General features: G+C 36.9%; 1 protein-coding gene across 2 annotated transcripts; it reads right to left on the bottom strand.

The window, feature by feature from the left end:
* Positions 1 to 3461: 3461 nt before the first annotated feature.
* On the bottom strand, positions 3462 to 17414 carry GEFmeso (Guanine nucleotide exchange factor in mesoderm). Of its 2 annotated transcripts, XM_028304188.1 has the most exons (8): positions 17300 to 17414; positions 13208 to 13475; positions 12390 to 12506; positions 11639 to 11718; positions 11090 to 11195; positions 9951 to 10094; positions 9628 to 9709; positions 3462 to 9536 (listed from the first exon to the last, which is right to left on the bottom strand). In XM_028304188.1, exons 2-8 carry the CDS (start codon positions 13352 to 13354, stop codon positions 4894 to 4896), a joined length of 5319 nt encoding a protein of 1772 aa, XP_028159989.1. In that variant the 5' UTR covers positions 13355 to 13475; positions 17300 to 17414; the 3' UTR covers positions 3462 to 4893. The 2 variants fall into 2 exon arrangements, with proteins under 2 accessions (XP_028159989.1, XP_028159990.1); XM_028304189.1 differs by lacking the exons at positions 13208 to 13475; positions 17300 to 17414 and adding an exon at positions 12938 to 13084.
* Positions 17415 to 18196: the final 782 nt, after the last annotated feature.

An 18196-nucleotide genomic window follows, 5' to 3' on the forward strand; every position in this document is an offset into this window, starting at 1 on the left:
CTTAATTTTCGTAGGATCAAATCAAACAAAAGGATTAATTAAACATCCTAAAAAAATCATTTGTAAGAGAAAAAAAATAAAACTAATTCCTACTATAATCAAGTAGCCTATTTTAAAAACTTACCTTATTTTTGCACGCTTCAGTTTACCATTCATGTCTTTGTCAGATCCAGCACTGGAACCACTCTTGACTCTATAGCTCGGTGACTTCGGCTTGCTCAAATAACTGGTAGACCCCATAATTTAAAAAACCAGCCCTAAAAAAGCTATAGTCTTCAACCAAAACCGGTTTTAATGCACTAAATTTTCAAACTCTAAAGTTCTTTTTAAACTGGCCGATACTGAAAAGTTTGTATTTCATTCAAACTACGCGATAATAAAACCTATTCTATTTTTAGAACTATCAAATTCAAATTTGGAAGCTACAAATTCAAATTTTAAATTTTAGAACCCATTGCGTACGACAACAGACGATCGACGTCAGAAAAGGAATGAAATTTTTTAAGGAACAGAACTTCCTGTCGTCTTTCTCTTTTGTTTTTATGTGGAAAACCTATGCTTCGATCTCGCTCTATCGTGTACATTTTCTTCGGGATGAGCCTAGATTAGTCCAGGAGATGGGAAGCTAAAATAGCTAGCTTATGTAAGATGTTTTTACACGCTTTTATTTCAGGATCACAGATCACACCAAATTTTTGGTTTACTTAGAGTAGGCGCACACCGTTGATTTTTAGTTGGCCGATAGTTGTGCCCGATTTCAAATTGTATGAAGAATCGGCCAAATCGAATCGGCGTAGTGTGCGCACTCCCATACGTGCCCATACTGATCAACTGCCCGACTAAACTATCGGCCGACGAAAAATCAACGGTGTGCGCCTACTCTTAGATAAGTAATACAATATCTTAACATGGTTTTCAGACAAATGAACATGGAAGGTTCAATCAAACTTTTTGAGACACTATCATCAAGTTTAATTATAATTACCAGTATTTATATGCTTTAAAAGTCGTGTGAGTAAGTACCTACACGACAAAAAAAGAAGCTTTGCTTTTAATAACCATGATGTTTTCAAGTTATTTAGTTTGCGAACTTAATGCCATAGGAAATTCTCTGTCAGCCAACCAGTTTATAGAAAGAAAGAAAGAAAGAAAAAAATAGAGGTAAATGTAACATTCTTAGGTATACAAGCTGGTCCCTGCACCACGTCTCTCGCACTACGTGACAGGCAGTGTCTTGCGTGATTCCTGAGACGTTACGGTTTTGGAGGGAAAACTGGTCACGCGATACTGCCTGTGACAACACTGCGTATTGTAGAGCCTATAAATTGGAAATACCAAATATTATGATAAGTATCTATTGCAACGTACCGTACCACAACAAAGTAATTACTTACTCAAGATTTTCACATTGTAAAACGCAGAAGTTGCCTTTTCTGAATCTAATAAAAATCTTTTTATAAAACATGCCTTGTTAAAATAATTATATTTTTTACCGAATAAGTAAGGCGTACTACTGAACTTGGGTGTAATAAATTATTTAATTTTAGTTTAGTTTCAAAGTTTTCTTTACTTATGCACCTTTAATTTTGTTCAGTTGCTTATTGCTTGAAAAATTGTGGCGGTTCTATAGAGCTAAGTAAGTAAGTAATGCGAACAATGAAACGTCTGATGTTTTCATTGCTAGCTTCGCCAAAGAAAACGACCTAATTCCATCGTACAATAGAAAACCCGGATTGGTGATGGGGGCGTATGGTGTAGAAACTTGCCTATATTATTATAGTTACGCAGGGTGTCAGGTTCAATTACCAGTTAACCAGTTATGCTTAGGTAGGTACGTTACATTATATAGTATATGCCTCCGGGAAAATCAATGTTCTCAGGTCGGCCGTAGTAAAGACAATCTGTTCAGGTGGGGATTCTTGGATGGCTCAAACTTGGAGTGCAGGTGCGGCTTTGTTCCCTAGTCGATGAAGCACATGATGTCGTGCCCTTCGTGCCCAAACAACTGCACGCAGGAGGATTTAATGAATGCTTCTGACAATGCCACTCTTGTGGCGGAGTTTTGGGCTGACACTGTGTAGGTTTGTTGTCGACACGATAAGAAAAAGATCTAAGGTAAGTAGGCGTCCCTTTATGAATTTTCATATAAATTATTATTTGAGAATTTCAGTGATAGTTTTGCTAAATTCATCACAACTGAAACTAAAAAAGTAATAGAATCACCTTCGCATTTGTGATTTAAAGCTATAAGCCCATCTTATCTTATAGCTAGGCTACTATAGCTATTCCACGTAGGCTGTATAATGTACATTCCATGACACCGCCTGGCACCATATCTCGCGTGTGGAACACCATTTGGAGGCTCCGACAAAGGGATCTTCGTAAATCAATACGACAGAACTTTTTGGGTCGCTTCTTGAAGATATTTCATGGAAATGCAGTAAGACATCAAGAATATTGAATTTGTAGTATGGTGGTAGCGAGCGGAAAATAGTTTTCAACTCGCTCCAAATACAAATAAATTACATAGGTAGGTACAGTCAGCGTCAAATATTTCGTGACACCCAAAGAGCCATTAAATTCGCAGCTCGTCTTTGTTACAATTGAAAAATTGTTGTGTTGTCAACTTTTTGGCCACTATGGCCACTAAACAAAACTATCATAGAAAGCAAAGTAAAATTAAAGTAATTTTAGTAAAATTAAAATCCATTGCAGTTTTCGCATCCATGATGTTTCCGAGCGATTTTCACCATGGCGATTGGCGACCATTTTCTTAGACGCGTTATTACAGAAATTAAGCTCAAACTCCATTCAATCTGTCATTTGTAATAAGGACCCTATCTGTTGTTGCACCGCCTAACTAACTTTAACCGTAACTATAGTATAACGTTATGATCCGGTGTTTATTGTATGGAGTTTGACAGACTTCTGACGTTTGTAGTTATTAGGGTGTTTTTAATATCGTGCGGATTTCATCACAGTCACATCACAGTGTCCTATTCATACAAGTAAATATTTTAATGCATAATACCCACGCGGGACCACAAATACTTATTTGTATGAAAAGGACACTTCACACGTGTCATGCATGCATCCGTGATGAAATCCGCTTGATATTAAAAACACCCTTAAAGTAAAGATGGTGCACACCCAACCTAACGCCCGTATTCACAAACATTACTATGAGGTCTCACAGTGCGCGTGGACTCACAGGGTGACACACGAAACAATCACAGAGCTCTATTCAACGCTGTGCATACGGGTGCATGTAAGGGTGTATGTATTTGTTTGATGAGGGCACATATTGTGCAAAATGAAACCAGGATTTTGAAAAAAGATCATTTATTGTTATCAAAGACTACTTTGATATAATTAGTAATACTTATTATTAAACGTTACACGGAACTCTACATGTAGTTTCACAACTGTTCTGAACACAGTGTTAAATATCGATATTTCGCTTAAAAGTTTGTAAGTGTAGGTAAAACAAAAACAAATTCATTCAATAATGTAGAGAATACAATATTGTAAATATGTATGACACACTTTTGCAAAAAAATATAAAACAAAATCAAGTTATTTGTGAAAGTAGGTACAATGGCTTAAATTTTTATTTTCATAAAACAATTTCATTTAAAAACAAAAGGTTTATTTTTCATGTAAAAACAAAAAAAAATGATTTTGTAGAGCCTATTTAACATGAAACTGGCTATGTTCATGCAAGCCGTAGAGAAAAAAAGTCAGCTTAAAAAATAAATTTAAATTGAGAACGTAATTTTTAGCATAATTAAAAACATAGACGTTGAAAGTTCGTTGCAAAACAAAATTTTAAAATTGGAACAAGTGTGACCATAACTCAATGTTAGTAATATTAATTTACTATTTTGTCCTAATGTTAGAACTTAGAAATGACATACGATAACTTACACGTCTAACAGTCTCCACAATTTAAGTATGCGCTTAACTTAATAATCCAACTACATTGCTTAATATTGTTTAATGGACATTTTTATTACGTTAAACATTGTTTAAAACATTTTGAATATTGTTTTAAAGGAATACCACTAGGTAATTTTAATAATAAACTAAAATAATATGAATTGCATATCAACGAAATAAAAAACAGCAACATAATCAATAAAATTAGTACACAAATAATACTAGAACAATCTATTTTTTGGTGTTAGTAAAACTTAACGCTAAAAAAATAAATATTTTAAGTAAGTAGACGTAATTGAATTGCACAGATGTAGAAAAAATATTATATTTACACACGAATTATAACGTCCGTGAGATTATGAAAAAATATCTTTTATTTTAAGTATTAACCATACTCAAACCAAAAATAAATGTAAAATTAATATTAAAATATCATTTGATGATATTACATAGTGTCATCAATTGGAGTAAGTATACCTAATGAGATAAATGTTTATAATGGCACTTTCGAATAAATATATTAGCAAAATAAGCATGTTTCTATTTATACCGTGCCTTTGTGCATCGTGAAACATACGGCAAATACACAGTGTCACAGAATGGGTAAATCAAATTACTATGGGCGATAATTTTAAGATATTTTCGGCTCTAGTTATCACTCAATAGAGTTCTTTTTACTTCCACCAGGTTTGCTGCCAGCATTGCTTAATTATTATTTTTTTTTTTTGTATTTTTTTAAGCAATTTTATTCACCCATTTTGGGACACCCTGTTTACAATCTTGTCTATGGCACAAGACATCAAAGCTCAAAGAGGTTTGATAAACGATTATTTACAAAGATTTACCAGTTATCTTAAAATTAGTTCGATATCATACATTGAAGGAATTTTAAAAGAGGAGTACAAAAACAGACGGATGGATTTCATTCTAAATGCAATTATCACTCGATTAAGCTCATTGGAATTTGTTCACGACTTGCTTCACCCAGCTGCTTTTGGGGTCATTTTCGAACGACTCAGATTTCTCGGGCTCTATTTTTGTAGGAATGTTGGCTTTCTCTGTACTACTACTTGGTGTAACCTTTATATCTTTAGAACTATTGTCACTTAAACTTCGTTCAAAAGTAGCAACCTTCGTTGTTATCGGTTTAGGTTTAACTAATTGATTAGGCTTCTTTATACCCTGATTGGGCTTCACTATTTGGCTCTTAGACATTTGTTCGATCTCCATTCGCCTTTCCAAAACGGACTTCGACGTTTTCGGCTGTTCTAAAGGCTTTTTGATTTCAGCTGCCTTAATTTTTCTCGTCGCGGAATCGAGGCTTGCTCTTTCAAAGCTAAGTCTTTTTATTTGGATGTTACCAGGAGGTTTCAATTTAGTATCATCCATTCCTTCGGTTGTTTTTGAGTCATCTTGTTTAGGTTTTTCGTCGCCAACTTTTGGTTTGTCGCTAGGAGTAGACTCTGATCTTACGACGGAAGGTTTAAAGTTAGTATTACGTTTAATTGTTTTCATATTTACTGATTCTGAGGAAGATGTTCTTTCTTGATTTTTAGCCAACGAAGTATTTCGGTTAATGCCAATAGGTTTTGTTTGGAAAGATGTTGCAGATGGAATATTTGAAATTTTTGGCTTAACTGGAACGGGTGGAGCTATCTTAGGTTTAACTTTTTCTACTATATCTACTCTCTGTGCAGTGTGTGTTTCTGTGTGTTGAGCTTTATTCGTTGTTACTGTTATACGACTATTACTTATTCTCTCGCTCACATTTGTAACAATGGTGCTTTTTTGAGTTCTAAATGAAGTGTTACGTTTCATACTTTCGACCCGTGTTACAATCCTGCTGACTTTAGAGCCGGTTTCAGTCTTAGATTCATCGACATCTTCTTGGTCCGAATAAACTGCTGAATCTCTGAACACGTCTTCGTCTGTCATGTGTTCTATCTTTTCGAAGCTCTTCTCGTAATAGCTCTCATCGGCATTTGCCTGCATCGGAGAATCAAGAGTCTTGTCTTTATCTGTAGTAGTTTGATTGTTATTTGTCTTACACTCTTGATATGCACCTTCGCTTGACGAAGTCACAAAAGACGAATTAGAAAACAGACTATCGGGTCTTACAGCGTTTTTATTAATCAGAACGTTGACATTTTTGAAAGTCGATTTCTCACTGACCAGTGTCATAGGATCAACGTAATCTGACTGAGCTATCCTGGCACCTAAATGTTTACTACCTTGCATGTAAATAGGCAATTTGTTCAGGCTCTGATAAGAACTATTGTTTGATTTGGAAGGTGATGAAGTACTGCTAATGGATGTGGTTAAATTTGTCACTAAACTTACACTTTTCTCATAAGTAGGACGCAAAGCTTCTGGCTTTTGATTGATATTGTCACAACTCTGAGATAATAGTTCCATGTTGTTCTTTTCATCTTGACTCTCAGTAAGTGTAGTGTGTTCACACACACTTTTACTGAGGGCATCAACTTTGTTGGCCTGTGTAATAGAAGTTGAAAGACTAACATCTGTCGAAGTTATAACTACTTTTATGTCACTTTTGATCAAATTGTTTTGTGTATCTTCTGTTGGTATTTGACTTTTAGATATTTCTGGTTTATTGTGATTATCATCAGGATGTTCGTCGCCAATAATACTCTTGAATCTTTGAAGTAAGTTTTTCGAATAGCTTCTCGGATTCAAAGCAGATCTTTTCTCATTGGTTGGACTCTTTAGATCAGACTTTGCACTGTCAGGACTACTTTGATCATTTGCGTTGACTTCACCATCATCACTGTTCTTATTAGGTGTTTTATTTTTAAATCGACTTAGCACATTCCTGAGTGATAGTATGTTACTTGTTGGCTTGTAGATCTTATGCTCTGGATGTATCACTTCTATTTCAGCCGGCTTTTCGTCATTGCGAACTATTGGCAGAACTTCACAAGAAGATGTCGTCGATGTATTCAAATTAGGTTGGGAAACTGTTAAGAGATTTTCATTTTTATTTTTGTCTAACTTGATTTCTTCGAAATTGTTTTTATAACATCTATCGATCTCTTCTTCCAGCTCTAATGTGGATTGACTGATATTTTGAGCGAATTCAGATTCTGACCCCTTACTATTTTTGGCGAACTTCAGTATGTCACCTTCACTCATGTAATTTTCGACATCATCGTAACTTATTTCACTTTTGTCTGAAGCAATAGTAAAAGGTCGATCAGTGCTCATGACTTTGCCATCTCTATTCAAGTAAGTCTTACTATTGCTATTTGGTTTATATTTAAATGTATTCAAATTGTTTTCTTCCTGTGTACTTGTGACTACTTGAAAACTTCTGGGGAGTGATCCTGATTTTCTATCCCGTGAAACATTGAAGTGTTCTTTCTGTCGACTCAACCATATCTCAGGTGTATTTGGACTCTGTTGGTCTGGACTCATGGGCAAATAGTCAGTCGGTAATGTGTCTGGTATGTCCTTTTTCCTTCTACAAACTTCAAGAAGATTATCGTAAAGATTCTCTTCGTTTGTGTTAGGAGGACCTTGATGTTCCATAGCGACATAATAATCGGTTTTCACTTGTCTTTCAACTTTTTCTGGAGATTTGACAGGAACGTCATAAATGCCGTCATCATCTTGCGTGTTATTGAGTCTATCAAATGAAAGGTATACATAATCAGATTCTGGGCCAGTTCTTGTAATGTTCTCAGGCAAGTTTGTTTGAGTTGGAGGTGATGGTAACCTCTTAGGTCTCGTTACATGTGGATGATGTTGTATTACTTTACTTTTGTTATTCAAGATGTGTAATTCTTCGTCATCTCTATTCTCCACACGCAAAGTCTCGTAGATATGATCATCATCAGAGACATTTTCAATCTCAATACGTGGATTTGGCACAGCATGGTCAACAATATCCTCATGATGTTCGTCAGGATTACTGAAATCTATATTTTCTGAAGTCTGTCGTCCGTATTTAGGTTTAAGTTTTACAGAGTCAGTATTACGAGCTATGATGACGTGCTCTGGGTTGGAATGTGACTTTAAAAGCCGTTGGTGTCGTCTATTCGCACTACTTTTTTGTTGTTGCTTCTTCAATAACTTCTGGAACTCCCGATTTTGCATCAATAATTGTGATATTATTTGTTCCAGTGGTTGTTCACTCTCTTCACAGCTCTCTTGAATCTCTTCGCGACTTTCATCAATTTCACATGATTTTTCCTCAGCTTCTGTACCTTCAGTTATCACTTTTTGTTTGTTTAAGTACTTAACTTTTTCTAATTCATTCTTTTTGAATGAATCAGTTTTTTCTATCAGCTTCTTGTATGTTTCTTCGTCGATATCTTCATCCTTGCTAATCGTTTCAGGTATAGCCGAGTTTTGAGTGACGTCTTTTGTCTTGTCTACATTCAAACTATCGTTTGATTCTGATATGTGTAAGATATTCTCAGTAGACACGTCCGTGGAGAAATCAGCATAAAACTTAGCCGTTGTATCGGAGCCAAGTCTCAAGCCTTTCGCTCTATTTTTCTTCAGTTTAGAAATTTTCTTTGGTATGTTTTTTGTATTGTACATTCTTATTTCTACATTCAGTTTATTAGAACCATTAAGAGTTCTCTTTCTGCTGTCTAATTCGGGATCGGATATAATGGTTCCGTCAGTGTTTCTTACTTTCCTTGTTATTTTGTTAGAGCCACAATTTCTGCATTCAAACTCTATCTTTTCACAACCCCTAGATTCGGTGCGTTCGCTGTCACTGTCTTGGGATTTCTTTGTGACACTAGTATTTGGAGGCAAACCAGGCTCAGACTTTCGTCTCCATGTTCCTATTTTAGACAACTTGGATCTTTGAGGGTCGTCTTTAGATTTGGATCTCAACGTATCTGTTTTACTTTTTTCTGTATCATTACATCTGGATTTTCTTGAATGGATTGTTGTCATTGAATCAGTGACCGCAATATTTTCTTTGATCTTCGCACATTTGAGGCATGTTTTCGGGATATTACGTACATTGACTAAAGAATTGTTGGTGTCGCTCAAATCTTCTCTGCTTTTGCCGCTTTCAGTGTAACCTACGATATTATCAGAAGAATGGTAGCCTCTTGTTTTATTTAGAGGACTATTTATTTCTTTGCTGAAACTCTCTTGGGAAGATTTGAAGTCAGAACATCTGCAGTCCGATGTTTTTCGTTCTAAACGTTCAGCGCTACCAGAATCGATGTAATGTAGAGATCTATCGCATTCTGGGCATTTCTCTCCAGTCACTTCTCCGTCTTCATTTCTGCAGCCACATTTATCTTCTCTTTTGTCTTTGGACAGTTCAGTTTCGCAGTCCGAGCAGAGGTCTACGTAGCAACTCTCACAAGTGTAATCTGTGCCCTTTTCTGCTGAAACTTGAGTGCAGTCACATTCTCTGGACTCGGACCTAGAGTTAGGTAATGTGTATTTTCTATTGGCCTTTTTCAAGCGGCCTCTGATGCCGTTTTCGAAGGATTTTCTTCTTTCTCTGTCTATTTTTCGCTTCTCGAGATACTCCGGTGCCGATAGTTGTTTTCTCATCGAAGCTTGAGTGATGAGGTTGTGAGATTTTTCAGCCAGCATATCATCTGAAATTAAAAGATAAAAATATTTATTTATGCGTATTCACATGACTGTGAAATTAATAAATGAATTTTTAGAGTACGTTAAGACACTTACCGTCAGTTTTATTTTGACCCAACTCCATCACCAGCTGTCTAGCGTGGGACGGTATGACAGCGTTGTAGTTCTCCAGAATAACCTGTAAAAACAATAATTATAATTTTAAACTACCTACAATTAGGAGCGTTTTTAGAGTAACTATGCTAATTTAAATCTTATTGCCTTGTCTTAAGGTCCAAAGTCATTAAAAATGCTTGACTTGTTTAATGTTCAATAACACAACTATAGCCGAAAAATTTAAACATTGCTCAATAGCAATATTATGTTTAAGACAATTCATCCATAGTTAAACATCATTAGTCAAACGATTCTAAGCTTACCCTCTTCAGCAATAAGGTCCACTCTCGCTTGTGCCGTAGCGAGCGCGCCTGCAGCGTGAGTTGCGCGCGCGGCGCGTCCCACGGTATCACGTGGAACGACAGTGGCGCCCCCGCTATGGATTCCACTAGCATCATGTTGTTGCACTGTGAAGACATTACATGTGTATTATGTTTTGTTTTTAATCCTGAGGAACTTTCTAATACTGAGGGCCTTATTTATTTTTATTTATTTATTTATTATTCATTATTGAGCAATTACATATTTGATCCAAATAGCGTCCTAAATCCTCTTTAGGTTTGTCTAGACACTATTGTTCTCTATACAATAGTGTCTAGACAAGCTCAATACCGTCACTAAACAAAAGGAGTTTTTTAGTTAAGAACGCCATCTAGTACAAATTTTTGGTATCTATAGAATACAAAGACACCAGTGGGCTGAGTGTGAGTTTACATAAAACGCGCTCACTAGTGAGCGCATCAAAAAATGACATTAAATGTATGGCGGATTGTACAGGGCCCCTAGCGGGAAACGTTCAAAAACTAAAGTTTTCATACATTTTTTAAACGCGCGTTTTATGTAAACTCAAACTCAGCCCACTGGTGTCTTTGTATTCTATAGATACCAAAAATTTGTACTAGATGGCGTTCTTAACTAAAAAACTCCTTTCGTTTAGTGACGGTACGGCTCTCAAGGTGCGATATGTATAGTTTTTAGTCCTTATTGAGGAGAAATTAGGTCAGATTTTAAAGAAGTTCATGAAAGGTATAAGTATTTAGGTATCATCGATTAGGTATCCTCAAGATCCCAGGTTCTCAAGAAGGTCTATCTGGGACGGACGACCTTGCAACACTCCTAAAAACCCAATAAATATTGTCAGACTAGCCAGTAGCCAAGAAATTCTGAAGACGGTTCACAAAAACTAAAGCTTTTGGTGCACTGCCGAATTTTTCTTGGCGTGAAAACCAAAAGAAAAGTGAGAAAAAAATATGAGTAAATAGTCCAATCCAATATGGTCGACCTCAACGTGATGGGGCTTTGCAAATGCAACGTTTGCAACGGAATTAATGTCATTATATTTTCACAAGATAGGCGTTAATCTAATTTACTTGAAAGAAAATAAGATATTTCTTTTACTTACCATAATATGCGACTTGTACGCCAAGATGCCGTCTTCCCTGTTCTTCGTGACGAGAAGCATTTTGTCGAAGAGAAACACGTGTCTCATGCCTTTAGCCCCGAGCACCCTGAAAGCAAGCAGTTAAAATTGTATTCACTTATTTGTAAAGCAAATCAAATTAAAATAAATTCCCAAAAAGAGCAAGTATCTAGATGTATCCGAAAATTGGATGCCTAACCTGGTTTTCGTATAGTAGGTATATGCGCGAGGAACCTTGCCTCAAAAATTTGCTATTGTAGAGACACAAGTGTTCAAACTCGGTCAACTTAAATGGACACCTCGCTGGAATGCGACCCTTCCTAGCACACTTCACACCTTCCCGCGTTCGCCCCGTCCGTACCAGAGCGCCGATGTGACATCACGGCAGCTAGGTACGCAGTTAACTTGGCCGGGTTGTACACATAGACCAACAGCTAATTTAGTAGATAGAAAAATAAAGGTACCTAAATGTTCCTTGGTTGTACACTACATAGATCAACTAATTTAGTAGATAGTTACAAATGTAGGTACCTAAATGTTCCTTCGGCGCAAAGCTCTCCGTACGTAGTCAAATCTGGACCGTTCCATCCGTAGAGAAGCGACTGGATCTCCTGCAATATTTCAAAACATTTCAAGTCATCATCACCATTAGTCAAGTCTTTAGTATCCACTGCAGGAGGAAGACAATCTCTAATTTTTATTAAAGGCAAATGGGGAATTGGCTTAAATACTCCATTTCAAGTAAAATAAGACTTAAATACTGAAAGAATTGATGTCCTTTCTTCCCCTGAGTTTTAGTAAAAATGCGGTAATTAGACAAAGACCTCACGCGGACTTTTTGAGATAACTTTGAAGTGTTCTAGAAAGACGTACCTACGTAACTAAAGCCTGGTCCGTGAGCACGGAGAATCCCGTCCAATGATCCCAAGCTACCCATCCCTATCGCTCGCGCGTAATTATATTGCTGTCACGCTCGCATACTCACTGCGGGCGCCCGTCGCACAGTCGCGACAGCAACATAATTACGCGCGAGCGATAGGGATGGGTAGCTTGGGGTCATTGGACGGGATTCTACGTGCTCACGGACCAGGCTTTAGTCCTACCCATTAAGCACAAGTTTACTACCTCTCTCACTCATGCCAACATCCCAGTTTACGTAAGAAAGATAGTCAGTGAGTAGATTTTTGTAATCGCTCCATTTGATCTTAGCCCTAGCCATCAGTTTGTCGTCTCTCTCACTCACGCCTACATCCCAACATGAAAGACAGAGATAGATACTAACCTGGACCCTAACAGCGTGTTCATGCCGCCGCTTCATGTCATCAATGTGCTGAGCGATGCCCGTCATCTTCAGTAAAGCGTACTCCGTCTCGCTGGATGCGCATTGTTTCACCACGTTCTGTAATGTGGACATTAGACTGTTGGATCAAAGTTGCTTTTTGTTTGATAACTCTAGTTGGTTACTTAAAAAGGAGTTCAAAAGCTTTTTAGAAAACTTTGAATCAGTTAGTTCTCTTCGAGGTTTTCTACAACTAAAAAATTAGTTGTCCCTCCCTAAGCTTCAATCAAGCATACCTACTAAATCCATCAAAATTGGTGAAGCGGATGGCCGATGTGGTAAGACAACATTACAGATAAATATAAGAAGTGATTATTCTAACAAAACATAGGGTATTCGCAAAAACAATGTCTTAAAATTAGTCTGCTTAACTGTAACTTAGTATGGGTAGCCATTTTTCTCGACGATTTTCCTTACATTTTTGTAGAATACTATTTGCGTTTTTTTATAGACGCCCCAGATAGGTACTATTATACCTAGACCCTTCTCACCTGCAGTAATAGGTGATACTTCAGAATCCTCTGCACTGGCTTCAGCAGATACGACGCCAATGGCAGCGGGTGTCCCAAAGCTAGCTGCCTTTCCCTGAACTCTCTGGCGCTTTGGGGCTTGGACGCCATGGCAGCCAGCCGCTCCATAGTGCAGTAGGACGTGTAGATGGAGAAGCCAGCGGTGTTGTTGATGAAGCAATCGCTTCAGATAGGTCTACCTATTGTTATATATACATATACCTAATAATGTTATACCTAGATCGTTCTCACCTGCAGCAATAGGTGATACTTCAGAATCCTCTGCACTGGTTTGAGCAGATACGACGCCAGCGGCAGCGGGTGTCCCAACGCCAGCTGCCTTTCCCTGAACTCTCTGGCGCTTTGGGGTTTGGACGCCATGGCAGCCAGCCGCTCCATGGTGCGAGGGTAACCGGTGCAGTAGGACGTGTAGACGGAGAAGCCGGTCGTGTTGTTGACGAAGCAGCGGGCGATGCAGACGGCGTCAAGCCGGCAGGTGTTCAGCTCTTCGCAGAGAGACCTGCAGAACAAAAGTTTGGTTTTTGAAACATCACGTCTTAGTAGACTAATTAAATGACTATAAAAAGTTATGTCAAAATCTTATTACAATAGAATAATTATTTAATCTGTTTTTTTTTAAATGGAAAACATTAGTACCAATCAAGTCGAGAAAATGTTAAGAACTTATGTGCACGCAATTTTTTATAGTATTCCTGAATTCATGTGCATGTCATCTGATTATATGGATTCGAAAAAGATTTTTGTGTTAATGAAAAATAAAAAAGTTGTCTCGTACTTTCTTATAACTTGCGGTGACTTAATATGCGTAGGTATAATAGTAATTTTAATATTAGAAAACAGAATACTTATTCATACCCTTCGTCAGTAGTTTACGGAAAATATTCCTACAAAACCACACAAACGCGCTTCAACCTCGCTCGCCACAGTAACAACACCTTACCATAAAACATTTTATTTTGCCGACCAACTTCGTTTAACATGCCATTCTTTCCTAAAGGAATAGTTCCATTGTTTTTGCGATTTTACGACAAGCCCCGCAGTAACATTCAAGAAATACGTGCCCCTTCAAAAGGTGCATTTTAATGATTTGCCAGCCGTTTCTCTTTCTTTGCTTTTACTTAAAAGGCGTCCGATAGTTTTTGCTGGTATCACTTTGATTGAGCAATAAAACTTAATAACATTACGCGGCATGACTGCATAAGTGGAACGCTTTGGAGTATTACTAATGGATCAATAAACATCCCGTTGGAAATCATAATGGTTTAATAGCGGAGGCGCGAGAGTGGTGCCTTGTGGTGCTCCGGCGTCTGTGCAAAATGACTGCGTGGCAACGTTGTAATAAATCGGCAACATTTTATGCGCTATGTGGCTGCCAACGAATGATTTAACACCGTCAGATCGAGTTAAACAGGGCATGTAATAAGATCTAAAGCCTGCGGTCGACGGTGTCGGACGCTGATGTTAAATATAGATAGGAAACGTCTACAGAAGCGTTGCAGTAATTTTAATCGAGTGTTAACAAATCCGCGTTAGCTTAAATCGGTCGTTTGTCAGACGTTGCGAAGCAATTTCTTAAATGACGTCGCAGTCGTGCTAATCCAAATTACTTCTTTGACAGGCTTGTTCAATTCCATACTACACTTTGCTGAATCTAGGTTAGGCTTTGATGCATTTCGAGATCATTCGTTTATTTCACAAGTTAAATTAAACCTATTTGTGTAGACTTGAATTGAGAACAAATTATATTTTACTACAGAATAATAAATTGATAAAAACTATTCATGTTTAATGATTGAAATTGCAATCGTAGCTAGACAGTCAGTTATTTTTCGAGTGGGCGATAAAATCCAGCCGTCATTACAATGGAATACACTCACGCTAACAAATTTCTGTAGTTAAGTGCGTATACTAATTGTTAGCTACGTATTTCTCGTTTGCGATTCCAAATATTCGTACAGTTGACAGCACATCAGATTATACATTTTTGTTGCAAAAAAACATCTACATCAACAGACCAACATTTTTAGCTTGATGTGTTGTTATCTGTACTACAACGATTAAGCACTGGCACTCTTGGCTTCACTTGATGTAGAGAAAAAGAAAAACAACTTGAGATTCTAACTTTAAAATTTTAAAAGTTAATCAAAATTTTGAAAAACGAATTCTTTGCGCAACATGTTTCAACGTCATAAAACTTTAAAACATCGCGGCATCGTTCTGTCTTTTTCAAATTCAACAGTTAACGGAGATAAAATGTTTTTAAAATGTTTAAGAGCTTAACATGTCATTAATGTTAACAACTTTTGATAATAAACGAAATAAAATACTGTAAACAAGCTTTTAAGATATCGTGAATTGATGTTATGGCGACATGAACGTCGAATTTTGTCATGTTATGATATTTAAATTCCATACAATCCAGGCCAAGCAGTTATTTTCTCATAATTACACAATTTACACGTAGCGGTGTCGTTAGAAACGAATTTAGATTATGATTTCGTGTTGTGTAATAATTGTGCAATAAAACAAACATTTAAAAATAATGATAGGTACAACAACAAGTTTCAGTTCATTAATCTATGTAAAATAACGACAAAACTTTTTCTTCCCAAGATACGTGGGTAATTAGAATATAAATTACCATTTGTATTTCTTTTGGCCTATTTGGAAAATGGGTAGAATTTATTGCAAAGTAAAATCAAAACTAAATTAAATTCATTTACAAAATTTTCCCACACTAACTAGCGAAATCAAATAAAAGCTTGTAATAAACTTAGTTGATCCATTTGGTCTAATTTGATTTTCTTTCACCCATCATAAAATTAAATTCATATCTTTTTAATTCCATTAACCCTTTAAATTCAGCCTCATCCAATTTATTACGTCACAAATCGCACCTAAATCAAGTTATAGACCATAAACTAACCAGAGACAATGAGGACCTCCCACGGCGAGGGGACGTAACTCTATACTTTGTCTATGGCATGGATGTACGATCACCCTGTATACAATAAAAAGAAAACGATTTGTCGGTACGTAGCATGCAGAAGTTAAAATATAAGTATAATATGGGGCTGGTTGTGATATACAGTTAAGATTGTTGTGTTAAGTTTCTAGTTCGGGTTCAGTAGATTAATGATATTATGGTCTAGGTATACGTACGACTCTAGGTTAACAGTGTGTTTTGAAATATTTATGTTTAGGAATAATTGCTGGAGCTGTAATGTGTTTATATCCTAAAATACCTAATTATATTTATTATTTAAATAGGCAGCTTTCTAGGTATCAAGTATTGAATTATTATAAGCTCATTGTTTACATTAAGACACAATTGTAAATACTTAAATAAAAAAATTGAATTTGAATGTGAGTTTCTCTTCAATCGGTCTACTTAGCTCAATCTTGCGTAAAATCTGCAGGGATTCTTATGCAGAAGTCAGCCTTGCCTAGGCAGGTATTTGACAAATATAGTCACTCTCGTCTTGAAGAGACCCAGATTATAGTGTTGGTGAAAGACAGCAGCAGGCAGTGAATACCAGTTTTTAGCTCGCATCACAAAACGCATTATAAAAACAGTTTTTAGTGCTAGCAGTAATAGTTTAGTCAGTGAACGGGCCCCTAAAACCAGCCCTCTAACATTTGACAGCCCCTCGCGTTCACCCTTGTCAGGGGATTCGGATTGCCAACTTTTAATACGACGTGGACTTGACGGCTCCGGAACATTTTATGCAGCATTAATACTGCACTCATTTCTACTTTTGGTTCTTGAATTGAATAGGTATAAACAGAAGATTTACCTAATATTAACTGTGCATGAAATTAGTTTTTGGTAACTTTGAAATACATAGGTAATTGACGTCAAATGATTCTATTTAGGTACAATTTTTTTGGGGAAATAGGTTATTCAACAAATTAGTAAGTAGTATCAGAAGTAGGTAACTTAAGAAGTTATGAATTAGTTATTAGGAATTTTAATAACTGCAATGTTAAGTTAAGGCACTATGTTGCCGCACTTTGACGGCAAAACATTGCAGTTAGAGAAAAATAACAAAAATTTTCACATATTATTGTTAAATGCGCAACCAATCAGGGACAGGCATAGTTCTTGCCCGGTACGATGCTTTTACACGAATATTTTTAAAAAGTAAGCAGCCTGCGGAAACTCCGATACCCTAGTTACCTATGTGAAATCAAATCATGCATCATGGCGGTTTATTCGCCGTTTGTACTGGTAACGCCCTTTGCATCGCGTATTGAGACTTATTGCCGACTAATAGTGTTAATTTTCCAATAGCAGATGAGGAATATAACATACATACATACCTATTGAAAGCATAGATCCCCTCGATGTTGTTGAACAGCTCCGCCAGCTCGTCTTCGGAGAACGTCGTCTCATTCCTCCACACGTGAAGGTAGCCCTGAAAGAAAGAGAGGTTCTATGAAATCAACGAAAAATCCAATTGTAGGCTGTGAAAAATATTCGTATACCTACCCGGAATTATGGTGACAATGTAACTGAGGCAGATGATGATGTATTCGCTAAAAGACTAAAACTAAAAGAAAAGCTAAAAGAACATATTAGTAATATGTTCTTATTTTCTAACCTAAATTAGCCTCAGCAGGACAAGTAGCAAAACGTGAGCCTTGACTTTTTCGAAAGCCTTGACTCCGGCCATAGACTCCGACGTTTTCTTTATGGAGTTCACTCCGTGAAGGGATTCGATTTTCGGAGCGTTCAAAAGTGCTATATTTTGTTACCATAGGTACTTACTACGTAAAAGGTAGGGGCTCAGATCATAGAAGGGAATAGATGTGAAACGGGGGCGTGGCGCGTGTCTCCGCGATATGCCCAGAAACGAACATCGGCCGCGTAGCTAGGTTACTCGCGATTCAGTCGTACTAAGGAAATGTTCTCCGATATTTTGGATAATGCGTCGTTACGTGCAATAAAACAAGTGAAACGAAGAACTACAGGAACAATGGAGTCATTTACTACATGTAAGTATTGCAAATCCATTGGTATTTTGCTTATAAATAAAAAAAACTAAACATTTTTACGAACGAATTCAGTGCCGTAACAGTTACTGCGATATCGAAATCAGCGGTGATAAAAATTCTAACACATTTGTACATTGACGATTTAGTTAGCAACCACTTTATGTCATGCTCAACTACTGCGCAATGTATTTAATTTCTTCCGATATCCACTGACGTGTGAAA

The sequence above is a fragment of the Ostrinia furnacalis genome, unplaced genomic scaffold (assembly GCF_004193835.3).
Source record: "Ostrinia furnacalis isolate ACB-3 unplaced genomic scaffold, ASM419383v2 OfSCF1404, whole genome shotgun sequence".
NCBI lineage: Eukaryota > Metazoa > Arthropoda > Insecta > Lepidoptera > Crambidae > Ostrinia > Ostrinia furnacalis.

Coding starts and splice junctions, on each gene's coding strand:
- GEFmeso (XM_028304188.1), bottom strand. CDS start 13,354: ATGGAGCGGCTGGCTGCCATGGCGTCCAAACCCCAAAGCGCCAGAGAG. Junction 11,719..12,389: donor AACACGCTGTTAGGGTCCAG/GTTAGTATCTAT, acceptor GAAATATTGCAG/GAGATCCAGTCGCTTCTCTA. Junction 11,196..11,638: donor TGCGCCGAAGGAACATTTAG/GTACCTACATTT, acceptor GCTTGCTTTCAG/GGTGCTCGGGGCTAAAGGCA.